We start from the raw sequence: 22,941 nt of genomic DNA, 5'->3' as shown, positions 1-22,941 counted from the left end.
AAGAAAAAAACAAAAGATATTTTGGGCCAGTGACAGTAATTCGTCTCATAAGAGCAAACAGAATAATGAAAACACAGTTTTCTCCATTCTCCACATAATTCTGCCTGCCTCTATGTTCATGTTCCCTTTTTCCAACAAAGTCTTTGCTTAGATCCAATTGATGTTTTAAAAGACTCAACTCAGGTGCCCCACCCATCCATCCTAATTCAGGGAAGATTTCCCTGAGGCTCTTCTCAGCATTCTTGGCTGGAGACCCCTCTACATGTTCTGCGGGGTTCTCGCTGCCTTCCTGAACCCAGTCAGGACTTTAAACCAGCACACATCCAAACACACAGACTCAGTTTTATAAGTGGGAGCCATTCTGATTGTGTGGTGTCATACAAGCCAGTTGTTACATATTTTAAATATATCATTCCTTATCAGAGCTCTTAGTACATCCATATACTTGACGTCCCTCAAGAAGAATAGAAGCTTCTTGAGAATAGACACTCTCTAGTATTCAGCGCAAAGTTTGCAATACAAGAGGGGAGAATTCATTTCTATTGATGAAGGCCCACAAAAATGATATCCACGGCAAGATTAAGCCAATATACAGTTGGGAAAAGAACTGAGATACCAAAAGAGAACAGTATATTGTTATTTCTTTAGTATGTCACAAAATCAGAGTTAATTATGTACCAAGTTGAACTTACATGTATTAGGTGTCCTGAACACATAGTTGGTATCAGCCCTCAAGCTGTATCACTTCTATGATCCCACCCCTTAAGAGATAAGCATATGTCTACAAGTCTCCTTTCTTCTCCCGTTTCCCCCATACCAAGTTTAGGTAATGAAATATTATATATCAGAGTGTTCTGAAGACCATGAACTTTTATTGGAATACTGAAGTATTAATTTGATTTCCCCATTATGCTTATAAAAAGAAAGCCTCTTTAACCATGTCCTTTCTCCCTTCTCTCTTCAAAACCTTCTCTCTTCCAAAACTAGTTACCCTATATAATTCCCCCTTACATAACATGTGTAGGCTAAAAATAATCATTACCATTGATAAAACTCAAAATAGTATTATGAATATAACTTTAATAAGGAAATTCATTTTAGGTAAATCAGAGAATATTTTTTAGTGTTTGAAAAATCTCAAACATGCTCAAAAGCCACAAGAAGAAACTCAAGATGGAAAGTCAGAACAGACCCAGAGCTCACAGTCAGTATGAAAGGTACACACATAGGAGGTAGCAGTGTGTAGAAGACATTTGAAACAATGAACATGTAAGTCAATGTGTGTAAAGTAAGAAATATTGCCAGAACCCTAGAAAGTATCAACATTTCAAAATCAGGCAGAAGAAAGGAAGCTCACAAAGGCATCTCAGTTGCTGCAAAATGGAAGGAAGAGGCTTTTAGACTTGTGATCAGTTTCCTCCACGGCTGCAGGCATTGGTCTTTTATGGATGACAGATGTGCACACAGACTCACAAATACAGGTCAACGAGAAAAGCAGTTAATATGATAACAGAGGCCTTCTAGGTCTAAAGAATGAGCCGCTAACATGGAAGCTTAGAACAGACACAAGTGGGACTAGGGTGGGGAAAGAGAAGGTTTCTGCTGGGACTTGGAAGGGATCTGAGTTCCTTCAGATTCAGTTTAAGAATAATGACAGAACTCAAATCTTTCAAGGTTTCTTCAGTTGTTTTTGAACATTATACCTTAATATTCTCTACCAGACTACTTGGGAGGACTCAAGAATTTTAATCAGCTTTTAAAATCAATGTCTTTGTATTTTGTAGGTATCAAAGATTAAAAATGAAATGCTAGGGGGGCGCCTGGGTGGCTCAGTCGGTTGAGCATCTGACTTTGGCTCAGGTCATAATGATCTCACAGTTGATGGGTTTGAGTTCCGTGTTGGGCTCTGTGCTGACAGGTCAGAGGCTGGAGCCTGCTTCTGACTCTGTGTCTCCCTCTCTTTCTGCCCCTTCCCTGTTCACGCTCTGTCTCTCAAAAATAAACATTAATTTTTTTTTTAAAAGAAAAGCATAATTAAAAAAATGAAATGCTAGAAAGTGTCCTTAGGTTTCTATAACTTCAAATAATAAAAATAACAGCTTTTATGTTTTTGAACAGTCTTTTAGTTCAAAAGATGGGAAAATTTTTCAAAATTAGATTGTAACTTCAAGACAGATTTTAAAAATCTTACAGCGCATCAAGGGATTTTAATTTTTCCTCTGTAACAATACTGTTTTTTCTCTTAAAAAGTCACAGGTGAAAATATTAAAAGACCTTTGACCACCATGGTCATTGGGTTTTGTTTTTGTGGTTTAGTGTTTTGTGGAAGTAAGGAACCTTTCTACTAAGGAAGTTTACCTTTTGCTTTTTAAAGAGCTTTCAAATTAAGGGCCTTGAAGTAAAGCAAGTTTTAAAATGGTTGCAGATCTGCTGTGTGTTCTAGTATTAAGAACCAATGTATCATGTTTGCTGCACTTTCCTGTAGGAGAATAAAAGTCTATGTGGTCTTCCTTGCTATCAAAACAGAAACATCTGCTCATATTAAAGGTGCTGCCAGCCTGATGGCAGATGTGGGGAAAAAAAAAAAGGCTTCTCCTGTTGTAAGGGGTATATTTGGCAAATAAGAATGATTAAGGATAATTTTAGGGCATTAAGATTATTTGATTACCCCCAAAGATTTTGTTTTCCAGTTGCTTTGACACATTTAATAATATTTAGCAATGATCAGTACTTATTTTCACCTGCCAACAGCTTCAGGGGGATTTGGCGTATACGTTAGAGTACATGTAAAACATCCCAGATTTTGAATCCATTTTGTTTGGTTTAATGAGATGTGGGTTTTATTTTCTTTTTTTCCTAATAAGATGTTAAAATATTTTAATCCACAGTTTATTCCTTTCTCTTAACTATTAACTGTATTTCTCCTGGCTTTCCACTTAAGCAGTGAATTGAACAAAAGAATCTAGGTGCAGAAGTGGGTAATTTCTTTAATCAAATGGGATTAACAACTCCCAAACTTTTAGGCCTTTAACAACTTTTAGGCCAGATACAACTTTTCATTTTTTCCTTCAACACTAGTCATCCTGAATTAAAACTTCATACTTTCAAACTCAAATGGGTAAATTCTTGTTCTAACCAAGAGGCATGTTTGTAGTCCAAAAAAATATGCTGTTTAGAAACTACTGACTTAAAGATTTCCAGCGTTAAAAAAAAAATTGTTTACATGGCAAGCAAGTGTGTCACTTCCAAAGAACCTATACTGAAAGGCTTTATTTTCGGTTCATTATTTTAAACTCAGATTCATCCACAGAAATGGCTTTCAGGAGACCAGAGCTGTCAGAGGAAGCTGACTTAACTCATAGAGTTCTGCACATTTATGCATATTTATAATGAAAGGCAGGAGACACCAATGCTTCTTTAGTAGTGAAATTTTTTTAAGTTTCAAGTTCAATCTGTAACTTTCAAAGCACTGAATTCAAAGAGCTGATCAGAGTTGTGCTTAATTACATTAATATGAGTGAGGTTTCTACAGTGAAAGAGAAGAAAGAGCAAGAAAGAAATCATGGAAACTCTACCACTTACTAGCCATGTGGGCTTAGGCAATATCTGTAGTTCTGTCATTTTTTGAAGTTTATTTATTTATTTTGAGAGAGTGAGAAAGACAACGAGTAGGAGCAGGGGAGGGGCAGAGAGAGAGGGAGAGAAAGAATCCCAGGCAGGCTCTGAGCTGTCAGTGAAGAGCCCAATATGGGGCTCAAACTCACGAACTGTGAGATCATGACCTGAGCCAAAATCAGAGTCGGACCCTTAACTGAGTCACCCAGGTGCCCCTACACTTCTGCCATTTATAAAATGGGCTTAACAACACCTATCTCGTGGGGTTGGTATGTGGATTAAAAGAGGTATTGAGGTACACTGGTTGAGAACAGCTCCTGGCACGCAGAAAGCCTCAATTAATGCTAGTCATTATTATCCTATGTCTACATGTACATATATTTACTTATATAATTAGTCTGCATACTCAGTTCATTTCCTAGACCCTTCACTTTCCTATTTAGCCGCACGCATAAAACAAAGGGAAAGTGTTATCCAATGTCTGTGCACAAAAGATATGTATCTTTTGCAATAAAAATCACATTCACAATATTGATATTGTCATCTAACAGCTTCTGATGTTTCATTGGTGCATTCTCTGATTTGGTTCATGACTACCTACCATACAGTTTAATAGGCTACCATAAACCCTACTACTGTGTCTCTTATTGCTTAAATTCTATTAACTTTTTTTCTGGATATGTTCTAGAATATGGGGACCAAAGGGGCTCTAGACCACAGATCTATCATCCTTAATTTTGGGCAATTCCTGACCACAAACAAAATTTATAGCTAAACTAATCCTTCCATAATACACTCAGACAGTGAGATAAAGTTTTTACATACGAGTCCTCAGTAAAACAGCATGTTTTTGATTAAGTCTCGAAATCCAGCTACCAATTTACAGGAACTACAGAGTAGAGAGGAACCTGCCCAGGGTCACCATGGGGATGCCACGCTGCAAAACCCAGGCTGCGAGAAATACTATAAAACAAACAATTCAGTTTCTTAAACAAATACATTGCAAAGGAAACAAAAAAAGGATAGAGGGGAGATCTAGGGATTAAAAGGGACTCCACAATATTTAAAAAAAAAAAATACATCGGTGTTTAGAGACACAGAGTTGGTTAAAAAAATAAGTATAAAGAAGAATAAGGGTAAATTATTGTGAAAATCTCATTAATTATTATTTTGGTGGGGAGGGGGTTCCCATGGTGAGGGGCATATGGAAAACATCTGCTGTGTGACTGGGAAAGCTCTATATCCTGATTTTGGTGGAGTTGTAATGGGATTGATTTCATAAACTCCCTTATAACGGGTTTTATATGTGGCTCTCTTTGTGTTATACTTAACAATAAAACATTCCTTCAAATCTTTTATCTGAGACAGGGATGCTGACCATGGTTTTTTCAATGTGATCCTGCAGTGAGTCGATGAGTAAGTCGCCCACGGGCTTCCAGCCATTCCGTACGGCCTCCACCTCCTTCATGTCAACGTCTAGGTCATCCATGGCGCCCTGCAGATCTCTGAGCTTCTCCAATGCCTTGTCTACTTGCTTTTGCCAATTGCTAGTGACAGCGTTTAGACTTTCCCACTTCTCTTTGACTTCAGAGGACTGTTTGCGCATGGCCTTGGCAATCTTTTGGGCCCTCTCCTCAGGAGTCAATTCTGTAATTGAAAAAAAAAAAAAAGAAGAAGAAGAATATTTGGAAGCTTGATCAATAGCCAAGTGTGAACACCACCTTTTGAAGGGGTGCTGATAGGTGCATGGAGACACAGTTTACACAAGCCAGGGGAAGAAGAAGTTTCTCCATAGTCTTCTACTGATTCCCTATTACTTCTCAAAGGAAGAAATAAGTTAGAGTAATGAGTGGTCTGGTAGTTTTGGTGACTTTTGAATGTTAATATATTTACAAACCTTGAAATGTAACACAATAACTCAAAAAAAATAAAACAATGTTTCTTTAGCATATATCTAGTTATATAAAATCCAAAGGTAGTATTTCATTTCACTGTCCTAAATAAAAATGGGAAGTATAATTAGGAGAGAAATAGCTTTAAGTTATGCAGAAAGACTCTGAGAAAATAAGATTAATTTATCATGTTCCTTAAAAAAAATAACTGAAGACAAATAACGTATCTTAGATACTTCATCGTCGCTGAATCTGTTTGACAGTTCATCTTTAATACAGGGCACTTTCTGTAGCCCAGACATGTAGCATGTCCACAAACATGTCAACAGGAAGACAGCAAAATTTCAAGGATCATCCCAAATATTTCAGATACAGCAAGAAAGCTTCCAGAATGTCTGAAATAAAGTCAAACCTTCAGACAGGAAAGGCCCTGCCATAGGACAGGGGCAGGAAGAAAGAGGAAGAGTCTAGAAGACAAGCAAAAGATACAGACAGAAACGAAAGTTAAGTTCAAAGCCAACTGTCAGAAACACAGAGGTGAGAAAGCTGACAAGACAAGAGCAGACATCCTTAGATCAGGTTAGATGGATCTCCAGTTAAACACTCCTGGGCCTCAGTTCTCTCATCACTCAAGGGTGTCCCCTTTCTTTTCTTTTTCTTTTTGAAAAAATTTTTAATGTTTATTTATTTTTGATGGGGGGGGGGGCGGGGGGGAGGGAGGAGACTGAATCTGAAGTAGCTCCAGGCTCTGAGCTGTCAGCACAGAGCCTGATGCAGGGCTTGAACTCGTGTACTGTGAGATCACGACCTGAGCCAAAGTCAGATGCTTAACTGACTGAGCCACTCAGGTGCTCCCTCCAGGTGTGGCCCCTTTTTTACCTCTCTGCTTGGAGGACTGTCCTGTTTGTCTACTAAAAACAGAGGTCAGTCAGAAACATACAATCAAGGAAATCAATACAAGGAAACTGTAGACAAATTTTAAGATAGAAATGCTTATTCTTCTTTGCAATAACATCTTATCTTTTGGTATCAGTTGCATTTGCAACTTTACTTCAAAATATTTCAAATTATTTGTGAATATAAATGGAAGTTCATGGAGCTTCCTGGTGAGATGAAGTAAAGCAAGCTCTCCCAAACACTAACTTTCATATGCAACATATATTTGTCCCTCTTTCTTTAGTATTATTTAAAAGTCAAGTGCAAGGGGATAGAACACCTATTTTTATCTATTTCAATTTCCAGAAAATTCTCGACATCAATATTTAGACTTAAAAGCAGCTGTAATAAACGTCTGGGAACCAAATAGACCACGAAGAGTTCAGCAGCCACAGAACTCAGGGTTGCATTGCTGAAATGCTAGAAGCTATAGAGTGTCCTGAATAATCCCTCTGCAACTGAATTGATTACAATGAGATTCTGTGTTATGATAGACAGATAGACTGAACCCACCATCAAGTGATAAATAAGGAAAACAAGTGAATCAAACACCCAGCTTCTAGGAATGCTTGAGCTGTGATACAGTCCAGTCCAACAATACTGGAGGAAAGAGACGCCATTAGACAAAGCTTATTTAAGTCCTTAAATAGAAAATGAGAAATACATAACACTTATATGTAATTTATTTTGTTTATATAAACGTAAAATGTTTTATGTTTATACTTTATATACTTATATATAAATAATATAAAATATGTAAAATAAATAAATGCTACTTACGTGAGATGGAAAAAAATCATTTTAATAGCCCCATGAGAAAGGGAGTGGTAATTTTTATGATGGGAACACCTGTGTTTGTCACTTGGGCTTTTTCAAAGATCTATTTTAGGCACTCGTGTTTTACTGGCTTTTGTAAAAGAAAAAGATACAGTACTAATTTCAGAACAGACAACTTAATTGTGATGATTTTTCCCTGAATAAAGTAAAAACTGTTTCTGAGTCAGTCACCAAGTAACCTGGTAGGGAGACACACAGCTTCTTTGTCCTGTGACAAAACACCCAACATGGCTGGGACATTTTTGTCTTCACTTAATGTAAAATCTTTTGATTGAGCAGTCCTTTTGTGGTATTTATTATATAATCCCTACTCAAGCAGCTACTCGGGAGAAAAGAAAAGCTCTATGTTCAATTTCCCATCTGTTTGCCAGAAAGGATACATATTAACTGATCACGAGTCAGAATAAAAGTGCCTCCTATTACAGTACTGATCTCCTTTGAATGCCTACTTTAAAGAACAGAGGGAGGAGGTACAAAACCAAACAAAAACCTTCCAGAACCTTTGTGAAACAGGTAATAAGCAGCAACATCTGAAATATTAAGTTATGACAATGTGGGGTAAGAGAATAGAAAAACAATTTAAAACAGCAAAAAAAGAGGCATAAAAGATGAAAATAATAAAGGGATAAAATTACATTTTAAACATCCTCTAGTTATTTGAAAATCAAAGGACGACGTTTCCTTCAAAATTTCTGAAGAGATTTTTTTGCCATACATTTTAAGACCCTCATGCAGGAGTAGAGAATTTTCTGGACCCAGTGGTTCAGAATTCAGGGGACATATGAGAACCCCCTCCGAGAGTTTATTTGCTTGCCTGTTTGTGTTTAAATACTGAGCCCCAGGAGCCCTACCCCAAAATATGAAAAGATTCAGATTTAGTTGGTCAAGGGTGAAGGGCAGTGTGGATATATTTTAAAAGCTCCCCAGATGATTGTAATGTGTTGCCAGGACGAAGCACCGCCAGCTTCTTGGCTCACAAATTGATTTCTCTGGTCCCTGCTGCTGAAGCTGGAGTATTTCCACTCCGGTGAGTTGGTATGTCATATTCCCATGCAGCGCAGGGCCACTAAATACTGAAGGCCGAGAGCAAATGAAGCTCAAAGATAAGAGGGTAATCTAATTTGCATTTGAAAAGGCAGTAATAGAGGCTAATCGGAGAGACGGAGGAAACAGCAGGATAAAACCAAATAAATTTACTGACAATTTTCAGACCAGAAGCTCTTTTTCTGTCACTTTCCTATTCCCTGTAGAGAGAGAGAGAGAGAGAGAGAGAGTGTGTGTGTGTGTGTGTGTGTGTGTGTGTGCATGTACGTGTTTCTCTGTGGATTTCTTTGAGGGGCAGCACTGTTTCTCCATTCTCTTCCCTTGACAGGCTTTCCCATCTAACTGACCAAATGTTGAGAGTGGAATTATACTTACTTCCTATATATTATATATTTATACATAATACATAATAGGTTATTATCTATTATATATATAGATTATAGATTATTAACCTGTTCTAGGTTATTATATCTATTATAAATAGATCATTTATAAATATAAATTATAAATATTGTAAATTTATATTAATAAATATAATTATAATTATTATATTAATTTCATGTAGAATTTATGTAATTTAAAAGAGTGATTATTATGTCATAACAGATCTTTTAGGAAAATTGATAACTATTTTTTAGGAAGAAGAAAGAAGAAAAAGAAAAGACAAGAGAAAGCAATGATCAATCTTCAATTTTTCTCTCTTGTCCAATTATCTTTATTCCTCAACTATGCAAATGAATTGGTGGCATTTATACCACACTACTTCTATAGCTTGGAGAGAAAGACTGCCCGTGGTACCCTGCAATGCAGGTGGAAAACAAAGCTGGACCAAGGGCACAGACTAGGATTTGGGACCAGCTCTGCCCCCCCCCCATCTTGCCCTTTGCTCCTAGGAGAGCTAAGTAACCCTACTCATCTCACTTGTATCGAGTGGGAACCCTGTTTTCTCATGCTGGGAAAATATTTTATACCAAGGGCTTTCAGAGGTCTAAAATTCAATTCTGTAAGAAAGCCAAAGCCACTATATCTCAAAGAAATCTTAATAGTAGAGGGGAAAACAATCTCCTTATACGTGCTTGTACAAAAACATTTTGCATTAAAAAAAATTAAAGTATATGTTTTTCCTATGAAATAGTATAGAACTCTATTAGAATCAGCCCAGTTGTTTTAAATAAAGACTTTCCATATTTATGGTATTTTCTTGCTCAATACGAAACTGACATTTATAATGTCCATTGGGATTTTTTTTTTTATGTTTAGTTTTGAGAGAGAGAGAAACAGAATGTGAGAGGGGAGGGGCAGAGAGAGAGAGAGAGGAGACACAGAATCTGAAGCAGGATCTAGGCTCTCAGCTGTCAGCACAGAGCCCAAAGCGGGGCTCGAACCCACGAACCATGAGATCATGACCAGACCCGAAGTCAGATGCTAAACTGACTGAGCCACCAAGGTGCCCCTGCACTGTGACTTTTTATTTGTAGGTTCGAAAGCCTTATGTCATGCATGTTTTATTTCTTTCCATCTTGGTTTAGCAGCACCCAGTCTAGAGACCGGTAAGTCCTCAATATATAATTAGTGAACTGAGTTGGGCTCAATGGAACTTTTAGCTTTACTCCTTACTGAGCATACTCAACTTTATAACTTCAAGTGGAAATCTTTCTATTTATTTTTCTTTCCTCCTCCCCACACCCATCTAAAGCATTTACAAAAAGGTTTTTACTGTGAAAGAGAAGGATAAACTTCACAAAATTATTTCAAGTATGGTAATTCCAAATATCTTACTTGTACATTTTGCTTTTTTTTGCATGTATCTACAATCTTGTTGTATTTCACCAAGTGATGAAAATATTAAGACCAGCAAATATAGAAAAGAAACCCTCCAGAGTAGCATTTTTACTTCTGGACTAGTCTAGTGCAAGAAAAGATTAGGAGATCATATACCAATTCCAACGCTAACAAGTTATGTAATCGTAAATATATTCCTTATCTTTTTGAACTTCAGTTAATAACTATAAAGTTACTGGCACATGCCTGGCACACAGGAGGGCCTCAACAAAGGCTAATTTCTTTTATGATTCCTTTTATGATTTTATTACTAAGTCTGGGAGACGTAGACATCTCTAGGGATTTTTCACATAAACAAACCAAGAATTAGCCAATAAAAATTCACAGGAAAAAGCAAAGCATCCTCATATCTCTAGAGACCCGACTTGCTCTTACTCTCTCTTTACCTGCCCTCCATTTCTCTCTCTCTCCCCTTCATGATCAAAAGATGTTTCTGATTAAAATAATGGGAAATATATTCTCTCCTACATTTTCTGATTACATGATTAACTTAATCTCTCTGATGATCAGTGTTTAAGAGGACTCCACCCTTTTCCTATTTTGTATGATGATAACAATCATTATGAACTAGATTACAAGTACCTCATCAAGGGTCATCAGCTGATTACTGTAATATTTCTAATTATGTTCATTTAATACATTATAAGAGTGACAATAATAAGAGGTTACCCAGACTAGATTAACCTGTTCATGTGTAGCCTAAATCTTTCAGTAAGAACATGATAAAGATGATATGTACCCATCCATGCTGCCAAGGGACTTCTCAAATCCTTAAGGGGAAAAAAAGGACATTGAACAAGTATGTTTAGAGAAAGCAAGATCTCCAAAGTAAAGAGCTGTGGGAAGTATCTTTCACAAACACCCATATGCAAGGTAGTAAGAGAGGGAAGGAAAATGGAGAGGAAATCAGAAATGCAGCATACTGTGGAGGGAGATAAATGGTACTTTTGATCAGAAGTTAATGGAGGTAGAACCAGAGTCTGGATACTTTTAAGTTTTACTCTTCCTGTAAAATGGGCCAAAGTAAATAAACCCAGCATTGAACTGAGGAAGAAGTAAGGACAGATCATTAAGAAAATTAACCTTGGGGCACCTGGGTGGCTCAGTCAGTTAAGCAACCAACTTCAACTCAGGTCACGATCTCACAGGTCCTGAGTTCAAGCCCCATGTCAGTCTCTGTAGTGACAGCTCAGAGCCTGGAGCCTGCTTAGGATTCTGTGTCTCCCTCCCTCTCTCTCTCTCTCTCTCTCTCTCTCTCTCTCTCTCTGCCCCTCCCTGGCTTGTGCTCTGTCTCTCCCTCTCTCAAAAATAAATAAACGTTCAAAAATTAAAAAAAAAAATAACCTCCAAGAAAAGTGCAGGAACATCAGAGACACCCTGGAACAGACCTGGCTAAGCAACCTGAGACTCAGCTTTCAATTTTCTGTAACTGAATATTCCCTGAATTTCCTCACACTGATGGCCGCTTTGTAATTTATACATGTCATTTGTGTGTGCTGAACAGCAGCAGACAGGTCACTGGGGGGAAGGGGTGGAACTGAGAAGAAGGGAAGCTGGGAATGTAAACTCCATGAGGGGTTTTCTTCGCTGTTGTATCCTCAGTATCTAAAATACTTAGTCATTCTTGCAAAAGAAGTTAGGCAAGTCTTATGTTTATGTACTGCCATAGTAAGTGAGGAGTTTAAATGAAGAGAAGACTTTATGTCTTTGCTAGCATTAAACTTTTTTTTTTTTTAAATGCAAACCTTGGCACGTCTGGTGGCTCAGTTGGTTAAGCTTTTGACTCCTGATTTTGGCTCGGGTCATGATCTCACAGTTCATGGGATTGAGCCCTGTATCGGGCTCTGCGCTTGAGGAGTCTGCTTGGGATTCTCAATCTCTCTCTCTCTGACCCACCTGCACACACACACTCTCTCTCTCTCTCAAAATATATAGATAAACTTTAAAAAAATGGCAAACCCTCTAATTCACTTTTAAAGATTCCAGCTTTTGAGAGGAACAACAAAAATAGCAAAGTAAGTATACTACCCCATTAAAAGAGTTTAGTATCCTCCTATTCTTTATATTTAAGAGAATAACATCCCAGATGTTGATTATAAGAAAATACATACATGTAAAATACTGCCATCTTTTTTATGAGGCAAATGTAATTTACGGATGGTTGTGATAGCGATTAGAGAACCTAACAGATGGTGAACAATTAATTTAAAATGTTGTGCCCATCAAACTAACCTTTGTTATCATTGTTACCATATAATTCTTCATCAAGAATGTTGATTTGTTTATTTAAATTGGATTTCATTACTATGGTATTCATTATCATGCAAAAAAGTTTTTGAAATTTTTACCCAATCAGTAGGCTTATTCAGCCGACTCATATATTTTAGGAAAGCTGAAGACTAGATTGATTACATCCATCCATACATTATAGAACTTTAATTTGGGAAGAATCACATTGCTGCTCTGTAGTTAAGAACACTGGAAAAGAAAGGAACATTCTATTTTTCTGTGTTTTTTCATGCATTACTACATTACTAATCTAATTTGGACTTGAGAAGTTAATTAAATTATTGTCTTGGTCTATAAGCCTGAAAGCTATTATTTATCCTTCAATTTTTTATATGAAAATTAAAAACACAAAGTCTAATATTGCTTAACCACATTCTCTCTTGATGCTAGGAAATCAGTGAACTGGTATGTCATTCTATTAAGCAGCCTGGTATTTTAGTAAAGAAAAAGCAACAGTAAAGGGAAAAGTAAAGACTTACAGACATATTTCCTATTGTATGAAATTGTATGAAATTGCTTTAAAGTAGAATATAGAAAATTATTTCTACTAAAGTGCTGGAAGCACCTCTGATTACAAGGGTAATGAGAGTATACTATGGTGGTTAATTGCACCAAGCCTAGCGACAAGCCCAACATGGCACTTCGATGCTGTCACGAGTGACAGTGTGCTTCCAAAACTCTCCGAGTCTCCATTTGCTCATCTGTCAAATGGGTGGTGACAGTACTCACACCTCAATGAGTTGTTTTGAGGATTAAAGGAAACAAGACATGTGAGGTGCTTGGCAGCGTGATCAATGTTGCCTTGTGAACATCTATGTTTACTAACATTTCTCTCCCTCCCTTCTTGGGCACTGGTCGTTCTTCCATCTAACATTATATTTATAGCAGGGGTGTGCCAATCCCAGCAGACCCAAAGCTCCACCTAACTCAAGCTGAGTCCGTCAGAACCCTCTCCTGTGATGCGCTGGATCTAAAGAAGGGCCTGCCCCTCCCTGGGGCCAGGTCATGAGGTACATGGTTATAGGAAAGCTAAGAAAATCAAAACTGGTGGAGAGAGAAAGAAAGGGTGCATAGAGAAAAAGCTTCTGCGTGGCACTCCAGTCCCTGATGCCAGCTGTGACCTTGCCCTTACCATACTGGGCTACTGGGGCTAATACATTCCCCCATGTGCCTACGCTTATGGAAGTTGGGTGTTTGCCATTTACAATAACTAAGATTCTAATCAATAAAGCTGTTATTAGGAAAACAAAAATGCCCTGGGAAAAAAACACCCATTAGTTTTACTAGCCTAATTACTTAGGTTATAATGTATAATTTGGTCTCATTTTATGAGATGCAAGGAAATAATTACTGCCATCTTTTTAATGTAAACTTAAGTTATACTAGGAATCCATGTAAAAGTAACTTGTACTAAGCTATACGATAATTTCACTTTCACTCATTTAACAATCATGAAATTTTATTTGCACGTTTGCTAATATTGGCATAAAATGGACTGACATAGTAGACTGAAAATGTCATTTATTGCTTCTTTGTTACATCATATGTAAGATTTCACAGAGGAGAAAAATATTTCTAATAATGGGCTTTCTAAAATATTATGAAACAGTTAGTAATTAAAATAAAACAGTATGCCCAGAATTAAAACCTTAACTCCTAGTAAATCTAAACAGCTGTTGAAGACCAAAGACAAAAAATATTAATCCATACATACTTTTTTATCTGAAAAAAATGATTCACCATTAACAAGTACAAGCATACATAATTATATAAAGTACACACACATGCACGCACACACACACACACACACATATAGAGTACAGAAATAGTACAATTAACTAATAGTTGTCTTTTTCCTAGGACTATCATTTAAATGAAACAAAATCAACTGATCAAGTATACCACGCTGAAAAAGAAATAATGTTCAGACAGCCTGGAAGAAAATAATAGTTGTAGCAATAGTAATGCCTTCACTGGAATAATTTTTAAAGAAGACTCATGGGGAAATTGATGAATACAAATAATGCAATATTTTTTCTTTTCAACATGAAAAGCTGAGAAGAGGAAAAGAGCTTTTCTATACCCACTCATACAATAAACGGCACAACTGTCTAAACACTTTTAGAGCTGAACTGTCCTATAAAAGTTTTACTTAGCGATTGATACCTAACCTCAAATCATATAATATGTATGCATTTGTGTGCATGTGCACTGAAATCTCTATGCAGCATGGTGAGAGGGACGTTGATGTGAAAGCTCTCACTCCCCTGTGCAAATGTGACCTTTACCCTGAACTATAGGTGACAAATAGGTGACAAGGCATGTGTATTCCCTGATTATCTCAAGAGGTCTGGGGACTGACGTGGGCTAAGGCTGACTGTGGCTGAGTCCGGTTTTCAAAGGAATTGAAAGCTGGAACTGAGAACAGCAAGGGGTAAGGAGAGGCTGGGAGAATAAGGCAGAAGCCAAAAAACAGCTGTGCAGGGTGAAGAAGCTCTAGACACTGAAAGTGGAGAAGGAGCCAGGTCTGTGGCCAATGAGCAGAGAGAGAGAGGAGATAAAAATGAAGAGATGTGGTCAAAGCCAGCCAAAACACTCACTGCAGGTTAAGAAGGGTCGCAACATAGAAGCTCATGCTGTGTTCCTGATCTACCCTACATTAGCTGGTGACCTTGTTCAGCATCACAGTATTTTCTTGGCCTTTGTGTTTTTACTGAGAAAGAAAGAAAGAAAGAAAGAAAGAAAGAAAGAAAGAAAGAAAGAAAGAAAGAAAGAAAGAAAGGAAGGAAGGAAGGAAGAAAGAGGAAGGAAGGAAAAGAAAGAAAGAAAGAAAGAAAGAAAGAAAGAAAGGGAGGGAGGGAGAGGGAGGGAGGGAGGGAGGGAGGAAGGAAGGAAGGAAGGAAAGAAGAAAGAGAAAGAAAGGAAAGAAGGAAAGAAGGAAAGAAAGAAAGAAAGAAAGAAAGAAAGAAAGAAAAAAGAAAAGAAAGAAAGAAAAGGCGTGCTGCTCTATCTGCCTGACTTATTGGGATAGTTAAGAGAATACAAAAGTGGTTTAGAAGTACAAAAAACAATACAAAGGACAACAAGACATTTACTGTCTTATTCTACCTTTTAACAGATATAAACCAGGTGACTAAAATCAAATGAAACACAATTCGATTGTGTTAAAAGGAAAATTACTGTATTGACACAATACAGATGAAATCAAATTAAACAGCTCCATATTGTTCAAACCAGACAAAGGGATACTGACAAAGTTGTGAACTTTGTAAAATTTCTTTAATTATTCAGATGATTCTAGTTCAATTAAAATTATATTTACCTAATAACCACGTATAAGGGGAATGAGTTATTCTGGGCAGTCAGTGTTCCAGACAGCTACACTTTACCTCTTCAGCTCTGTATTTTTACGGTTGCCATTTTAAAAGGAAATAAACTAAAACAGAGCATAAATTCCTATGCCTTCTCTTAACTGATTTACATTCTGTCTTCAAAAATAAATAGACCATAATTCATAGCTTCAGTTTTTCTTTTATTGTAAAAAGCCCCAAAGACTACTCTGTTTTGCATTAGTTTAGAAGTGTCATATATCCTTTTTATAATTTCTTTCTCCTCATTGCTGTCACTGCCGGCAATCATTGCTCACGGTCACCCTTTTCCGTGTCCTGTCCTTTCCATTTGCCACATGCCCATGATTCACTGGGAAACAAGTGAAACTAGTTACAACAGCGTTTAAAGTAAGAGCTAATACCTCTGAGAGAGCAGCTTTTCTGTGAGTAAAACTACGGATCTTCACTGCATTTGCTATATAATATCTATCTTGGTTGCTCAGATAATTTTGCATAGTCAGATTCTCAGTAAGTGAGAAAGGTCTCTAAGTACGGGGAGGGCTGAGCTCCAGACACAGATACCGGTAACACAGTCAGAGAGATCCCAGAGAGACCCTCCAGGGAGGCATGGAAGAGAGCTGGGAGAGAAAAGGACCCCGAAAGACACTGAGCCTTCACTGGCTGGGAGAGGATGAGCAGGGGCTGAGTGGGCAAACAAGGAAGGAGTCAGAATTCAGGTAAGACAGACCCACACACAGAAAACACACACATACACACACACACACAAAACAAAAACAAAACAGGACAGTAAGCCACAGGATAAAGACAAGGAAAACCATTGCCTGCAGAACATCACTAGTAGTTTGGTGGCAAATGGGCATCAGTTTGGGGGCAGAGAGAGAGATAAGACGCTGCCACATGGGAAAACTGAGGCCAAATCCCTGTCCAGCCTTGTGGGCCCAGTGAAGGAGCTCAGATGTTATCACAGGCGCTACTGGTGGTTTTTAAACCAGGGGAACAAATGCCAGTTTGGAGTTTCAGATATATCACTGTAGTGTCTATGTTGATGCAGAGATAACAATTAAGAAAGAACTAACAAGAGAGGCGCCTGGGTGGCTCAGGCGGTTGGGCACATGACTTTGGCTCAGGTCATGATCTCACAGTTCGTGAGTTCAAACCCCGCATCAGGCTCTCTGCAGAGCCCAGTTGGGACTCTCTGTCCTTGTGTCTCTCTGCCCCTCCCCCACATGAACAAGCACTGTCTCTTCCCTCTCTCTCTAAAAAATAAATAAATGTTTAAAAACAAAAAAGAAGTAACAGTAGTACTAACAAAAAATGGCAAGGGCTTAAGGTAAGGCAGTAACATTAACAGTGATCTTTAAATATTTTAAATATACATCCTTGAAAGATGATGAGAGAGTAGATCTTAAAAGTTCTCATCACAAGGGAATACAATTTGTAACTGTGTGTGGTGATGGATATTAGCTAGACTTATTGTGGTGACTGTTTCACAATATACACATACATCTAATCATTATGTTGTACACCTTAAACTCACAGAATGTTATATGTCACTTATATCCCCAAAAAACTGGGGAAAGAATGGAAATATCTAGCAGAGCATACCCGATGAGACTCTTTATCAGCAACTTATCATTTAGTTGAAATAATTACTTTGCTTCTTTTTAATAGCATTTATCAATTAATAAGACAGAAGCCTGAGAACAACTCATACCTGTGATACACAGCACTCAAGTAAAACACCACGGGTTACCACACACACACACACACACACACACACACACACCACTGTAAGATAATTGACAATAGAAAAAAAAAGAAAAAAAAAAAGAACTGGAAGAAGAAAAGGCATTTAAAAAAGAAAAATCATGCAGAGAAGTATTTTCTGAACTAGTTACTGAAAAGTAAAGAGATGGGTCCATTTTGGAGTGTCCCAATGGCACGGTACACACAGCATATTAAATAGAATAAAAAATCTTTCTATCTTCCCTGCTCTACCCCTCCAACAGGGAGTACTTCAGGTAGCATCACACAAGACAACTAATGTTCAAATGCTATTTCTGATAGCAGCTCTATCTAATTTATGGTGAACAACAAAAGTATAAAAGCTATTTTGGATAATTTTCTTTCATTTACTTTTACCAGCAGGTAACATCAGCTAGCACTGCAGAAAACAATAATGGGAAAGAAAGTATAAAAGTTGCTAATCATAAAAAACCAAATCACAAGAAAATCATAGAGTTACACTGATGACTCTTTCTCTTGCCCCCAGTATAGTATCGGACATGGGGCTTGGCAACATCCCAAATGTATCAGCAAAATAAGAACTCAAGAAAGCAATATGATCTTATCCTTTAGACTAACTAACCACTGAGAAGGAAAATTTATAGTAAAGTGAAGCTTTAGTGATATGATAACATTTTTTTATTGCTATGAAGCAGTTTATTACAAAAACATTTCCTCTATTCTCTGGAAAGTGCTAGGGAAGCAAGGACGAGAAAAGCAGGTTTAAGGCGGACTTTAAATTGGAAAAGGTGAGACAAGTGAACTTATTTTTTCTTCCAAGCTTAACAACAATTGTTAATGGTGACTTTTTTCTTGTTGTGTTAAGTTGAAATGTTCTGTCCGACTTTCCAGGTCCTCTGTAATCTGCACCAGACAACACGGACAAGCTCCCCACTCCTACCAGCTGCCCAGGCAAAGCCACTCTGTTCCTCACTGGGGAACGCTGATTGTGACGATCCTGCCCCAGGTGGTCCTCCCTCTTCCCTGAACCTCCTCAAGGCCCAAGCATCCCCACAGGTGCTCAGCACATGCATGCATGCTTTCATTCAGCAACTGTGCAGTAAGCACCTACTATGTGTGTGTATGCATGTTGTGTGTGTGTGTGTGATACATATACAACAGCGTACTCAGAAGGAATACTTCTTCAAAGTGAGACGTAACAATTACGAGGGATTTGCACACTGAGGGGTTTGTTGGAAGTGGAGGCCCAACAATGGCTTAAGTCCCCAGTAGGCTGACTGGAAAGACAATGATGCTACCAGCAGAAAATAAAAATGAATGCTAGAAGGGGCGCCTGAGTGGCTGTCGGTTGAACGTCCAACTCTTGATTTTGGCTCTAGTTATGATCTCACAGTTGTGGGTTCGAGCCCTGTATGGGGCTCCGTGCTGCCAGCGTGGAGCCTGCTTGGGATTCTCCCTCTCCCTCTCTCCCTCTCCCTCTCTCTCTGCCCCTCCCCTGCTTGTGTTCTCTCTCTCTCTCAAAATAAACACTTTTTAAAAACTTTTAAAAATGAATGCTAGAAAATATAGGTATGCTGTGTGTGTGTGTGCGTGTGTGTGTGTGTATGTGTGTACACAGACCTACATATAAAACTAGGTTTAAAGGGCAAAGAACATCATGATGTTTTTTTAATTGTCAAATTAGCTAACATACTATAGTCTGGCTGCAGGAGGAGATTCCCATGATTCATCACTTACATACAACAGCCAGTGCTCATCCCAACAAGTGCCCTCCTTAATGCCCATCACCCATTTTCCCCACCCTCCTAACCCCCCACCCTCATCAACCCTCAGTTTGTTCTCTGTATTTGTCTTTTATGGTTTGCCTCCCTCTTTGTTTGTATCTTATTTTTCCTTCCCTTCCCCTACGGTCATCTGTTAAGTTTCTCAAATTCTGCATATGAGTGAAAGGAACATCATGATCTTGATGGGAAATTTATTCAGACTGAAATTTCTCAGACCCTACTCTGAGAAAGGGTGAGGAGGAAAATGGCTACTTGTCCAAATATCTGATCCAGTTTGGCTACAGTCAAAGAAAGCATTTTCCACCTGTACTTTCCTTACAAGTAATAAATGCTCATGAATTATGCTGTGGGACACAGCATGAAGAAGTCTTTCAGATCTGCCTGCACTATGTAAAGTGAGGGATGAAAAAATATTTTCAGGGGTGCCTGGGTGGCTCAGGTGGTTGAACGTTCAACTCTTGATTTCAGTTCAGGTCATGATCCCAGGGTCATGGGATCGAGCCCCATGTCAGGCTCCAGGCTGAGCATGGAGCCTGCTTAAGAGTCTCTCTCTCCCTCTATCCCTCTCCCTCACTTGTGCTCTCCCTCTCTCTAAAATAATTTTTTTTTAATTTTTTAAATAGTCTGAATGGTATGCTTGTTTTAAAAATGCATCAGAATGCTTTTATTGACAACAGTGAAAAATCATAATGAAGATCTATGTTGGCCCCAAAATTCATCTCTTAAATTTACTGTGTGATTGACTGCTATTTGCTAATGAGTTAGTTACTGTTTCAACTTTAAGTCAAAGTGCATAAATAGTACATAAATGGGTTTATTTTAATTTAAATAAACTCTATTGTCTGCTTGTAAAAGAAAGGTGCTTTAGTGTCTTATTTTAAAAAGTTATCTGGAAAACTAGAAGTTTAAAAAAATCTTTGTGGGTATTTCAATACTTATATATATTGTATTTTAAATACCACTCTTCCACTTATAATTATCACTTTGCTTAAAGTTATCAATTTGCTTAAATATAAGAAATGTAAATTTTTCTTTCTCCAAGAAATTGTTAGTTACAGGATGCCTTTTCCTAAATCTATTCTTCTGCAGTTAATTTCCTTTTAAAATAAGGATATGAATTATACAGCCATTTCATTTTTAATTTAAAAATCTAGATATTTGTTAAATAATGACATATTTGATTAAACCAACACTCAGAGGTAAAATTTTACTATTAGATGCTGAAATACTGTAAGAAAATCTCCTACTTTATTTCAGGTTTTTGTTCTCCTCACACGTGTTTTATGATGTATGAAAGAAACCAATCTCACCTGTTTTTGATTGTAGGTTTCTTCTTGGTTCTTCAGGGGCCTCAATTGGCTGATCAGCCAGGAAAACTCGAGCTTGGTCTATTGCATTCAGGACAGAATACTCTTTCTCCTTTAACTCACGTTTCAGGGCCTTTGCAAAGAGAAGCAAAAGTTGAATTTGTAACTACTGTGTTCACCAAGTAATGGAACATCTCCAATGAAACTACTTCTGATCATACTTATCAAGGGAATGACAGAATGACTCATAACCATTTAAGCAAAGTTAGAAGTGAAAATACAATTTTTACACGCATCAATGATGAAATATATATAAAAGCAAAAACATGACAGGACTTAAATATGCAAAACAAGAATCTTTACAATATTCACCTAAGAGAAATTGTTACAGTATATTTGAACTTACACAAAATGCACTTTTAGGGTTATCACTACTGTCAGATTGCTAAACTAGAACAGCCTGTTCAAAGATACCTTTTTCTTGTAAGACTGACAAAAAAAATTACATCCAATGGTACTGAAGAAGGCAATTTCACAAGTAGTAATGAGATCCTCAGAAGTGCTTTACATTCTTCAGAATATATTAAAGAAAAAAACTAAGAGATAGAAACAAATTAAAGTACATGAAATCAAAACTAAACCAAAGAGAACACATAAAAGACAGTCTCCAATTATCTTCAAATACGTCCCATCTCTCACGCTGAGGCAATTATGATTTTTCCCTTGTGAAGTTTTTCATGGAAATTTATATTCTCAGAAGTCTGCCTTTAGTACTCTTGTTCTTTTAAGTAGGGTTAAACTTTCACCTCTGCTCCCATAAAATGTTTGGTGATTAAGACTCAAATTGACTAGAGTTTAAAAACAAAGCTCACTCACTGACTATTGCAAGGTAAGAGGAAATGAAGATTTTCTCACGTACTATCTGAATGCTACAGCTAAATCAAAATTGTTTCTAATATTATTGTTATCCTCTTAAAATTATACACAGAAACACCTAGTGGCTCTAATAATATTTTGCTTTTAGTGCAGTTCCCTGACAATGCATTATTAAAACTCTGTTTTCATTTTCTAAAATACTGCATTGTACTACTATTTTAGAATCAATAAAATTTTGGCTTCTGAACACAACTGCTTTTTTTAAATGGCATTTGACATATGTTGGGATGACAGGGTATTTGCAGGCTAAATCCTCATCGTCCACAAGAGATGAAAGAAAAAAAAATCTAGAAACCCAGAATAACCATCTGATGTGAAAAACCGGAGCTAAACACCAGAAAAACACCAGTGATGAGTTTGAAAGAGAACATCACTGGTGGGCAAGGGTGAGGGGAGATGAGTGACAGAACGTTGGATTTTGTGATAAGCACTGTAAGTGCTATTAGACTTTTAAACTATTTACAATTATTATCTTGACCAAAAATTTATATGAAAAGGAGAGAGTGAACAACAACAAAAGAGCACCCACCCGCAATTTAGACACAGTAATAACGCACAGGATATAGGATGAATTAAAACTTGCTCTAAAACCCGTAGATACATTTACACAGCATCCATATAACCAAAGACAGACTGTGAAGCAAGCACAGGTCAATAAATCCCCACATCCGCTAGCATCGAGGGGCATTAAATAACTATGTGACAGAGCTTTCACTGTTTCTATTAAGAAATGCAGCTTGTGAAGGAGTCCCAAGATGTGACATTCAAGACAAACAAGACAATCTTCTGACATTTAAAGTTTCTGATACGTGGAAATAAAAGAGACAGAAGAGAAATGGGGAAAACACATTTTAATGCAGAAATATCTGTACACATTTCCGGGTTTTGAGGCTATTCTTTAAATTTAGATTACTGTGTTATAGCAAGAAGCTCCAGATAAATGAAAGTACTCCTAGTATTTACTTCCTGAAGCACCTGGAAATATAAAATATGAAATAATGGTATGAAAGAACATGTTGCTGAAAAGACAGCACTGAAAACCAGTGGGTAATGTATCAGACTTATAAAAATTTTAGTGATCAAGAGTATTTATTCCCCAAGCCCCAATCTAACCAGTAAATTTGGGAGAGGTAAAGATTCTTACAATAATGTGCAAGGGCTCTGCTAGGTTTCTTCTTTTGGGAAGTGAAGTCCCAGACATGACCCTATTTAGGGCAAGCTGCTAACGGGGAAGCTGAAGGAGCTGGAACATCTCCTCCTTCCGGTTGAGCAAATAGGGTGAGGATTCACAGGCAGTATTTACAGACGTGGCACTAAAGAGAAACCAGGGAACACCAACTGGGTGATGATGTGGAAGGGAATT

General features: G+C 37.5%; 1 protein-coding gene across 11 annotated transcripts in view; it reads right to left on the bottom strand.

Annotated features, from left to right (window-relative positions):
* UTRN (utrophin) overlaps nucleotides 1-22,941 on the bottom strand; it is a 569,571-nt gene that overhangs the window by 92,872 nt on the left and 453,758 nt on the right. For all 11 annotated transcript variants that reach the window (XM_078447413.2, XM_060614425.3, XM_078447414.2 and 8 more), the window contains 2 exons: nucleotides 20,646-20,775; nucleotides 4,994-5,262 (listed from right to left, as the gene is read on the bottom strand). In XM_078447413.2, coding sequence (XP_078303539.1) covers nucleotides 4,994-5,262; nucleotides 20,646-20,775 — 399 coding nt within the window. The remainder of the gene's footprint in view (nucleotides 1-4,993; nucleotides 5,263-20,645; nucleotides 20,776-22,941) is intronic.

The sequence above is a fragment of the Panthera onca genome, chromosome B2, assembly GCF_046562875.1.
Source record: "Panthera onca isolate mPanOnc1 chromosome B2, mPanOnc1 haplotype 2, whole genome shotgun sequence".
NCBI lineage: Eukaryota > Metazoa > Chordata > Mammalia > Carnivora > Felidae > Panthera > Panthera onca.
Note: the sequence above shows the minus strand (reverse complement) of the source record. Positions and strands in the feature narration are given on the sequence as shown.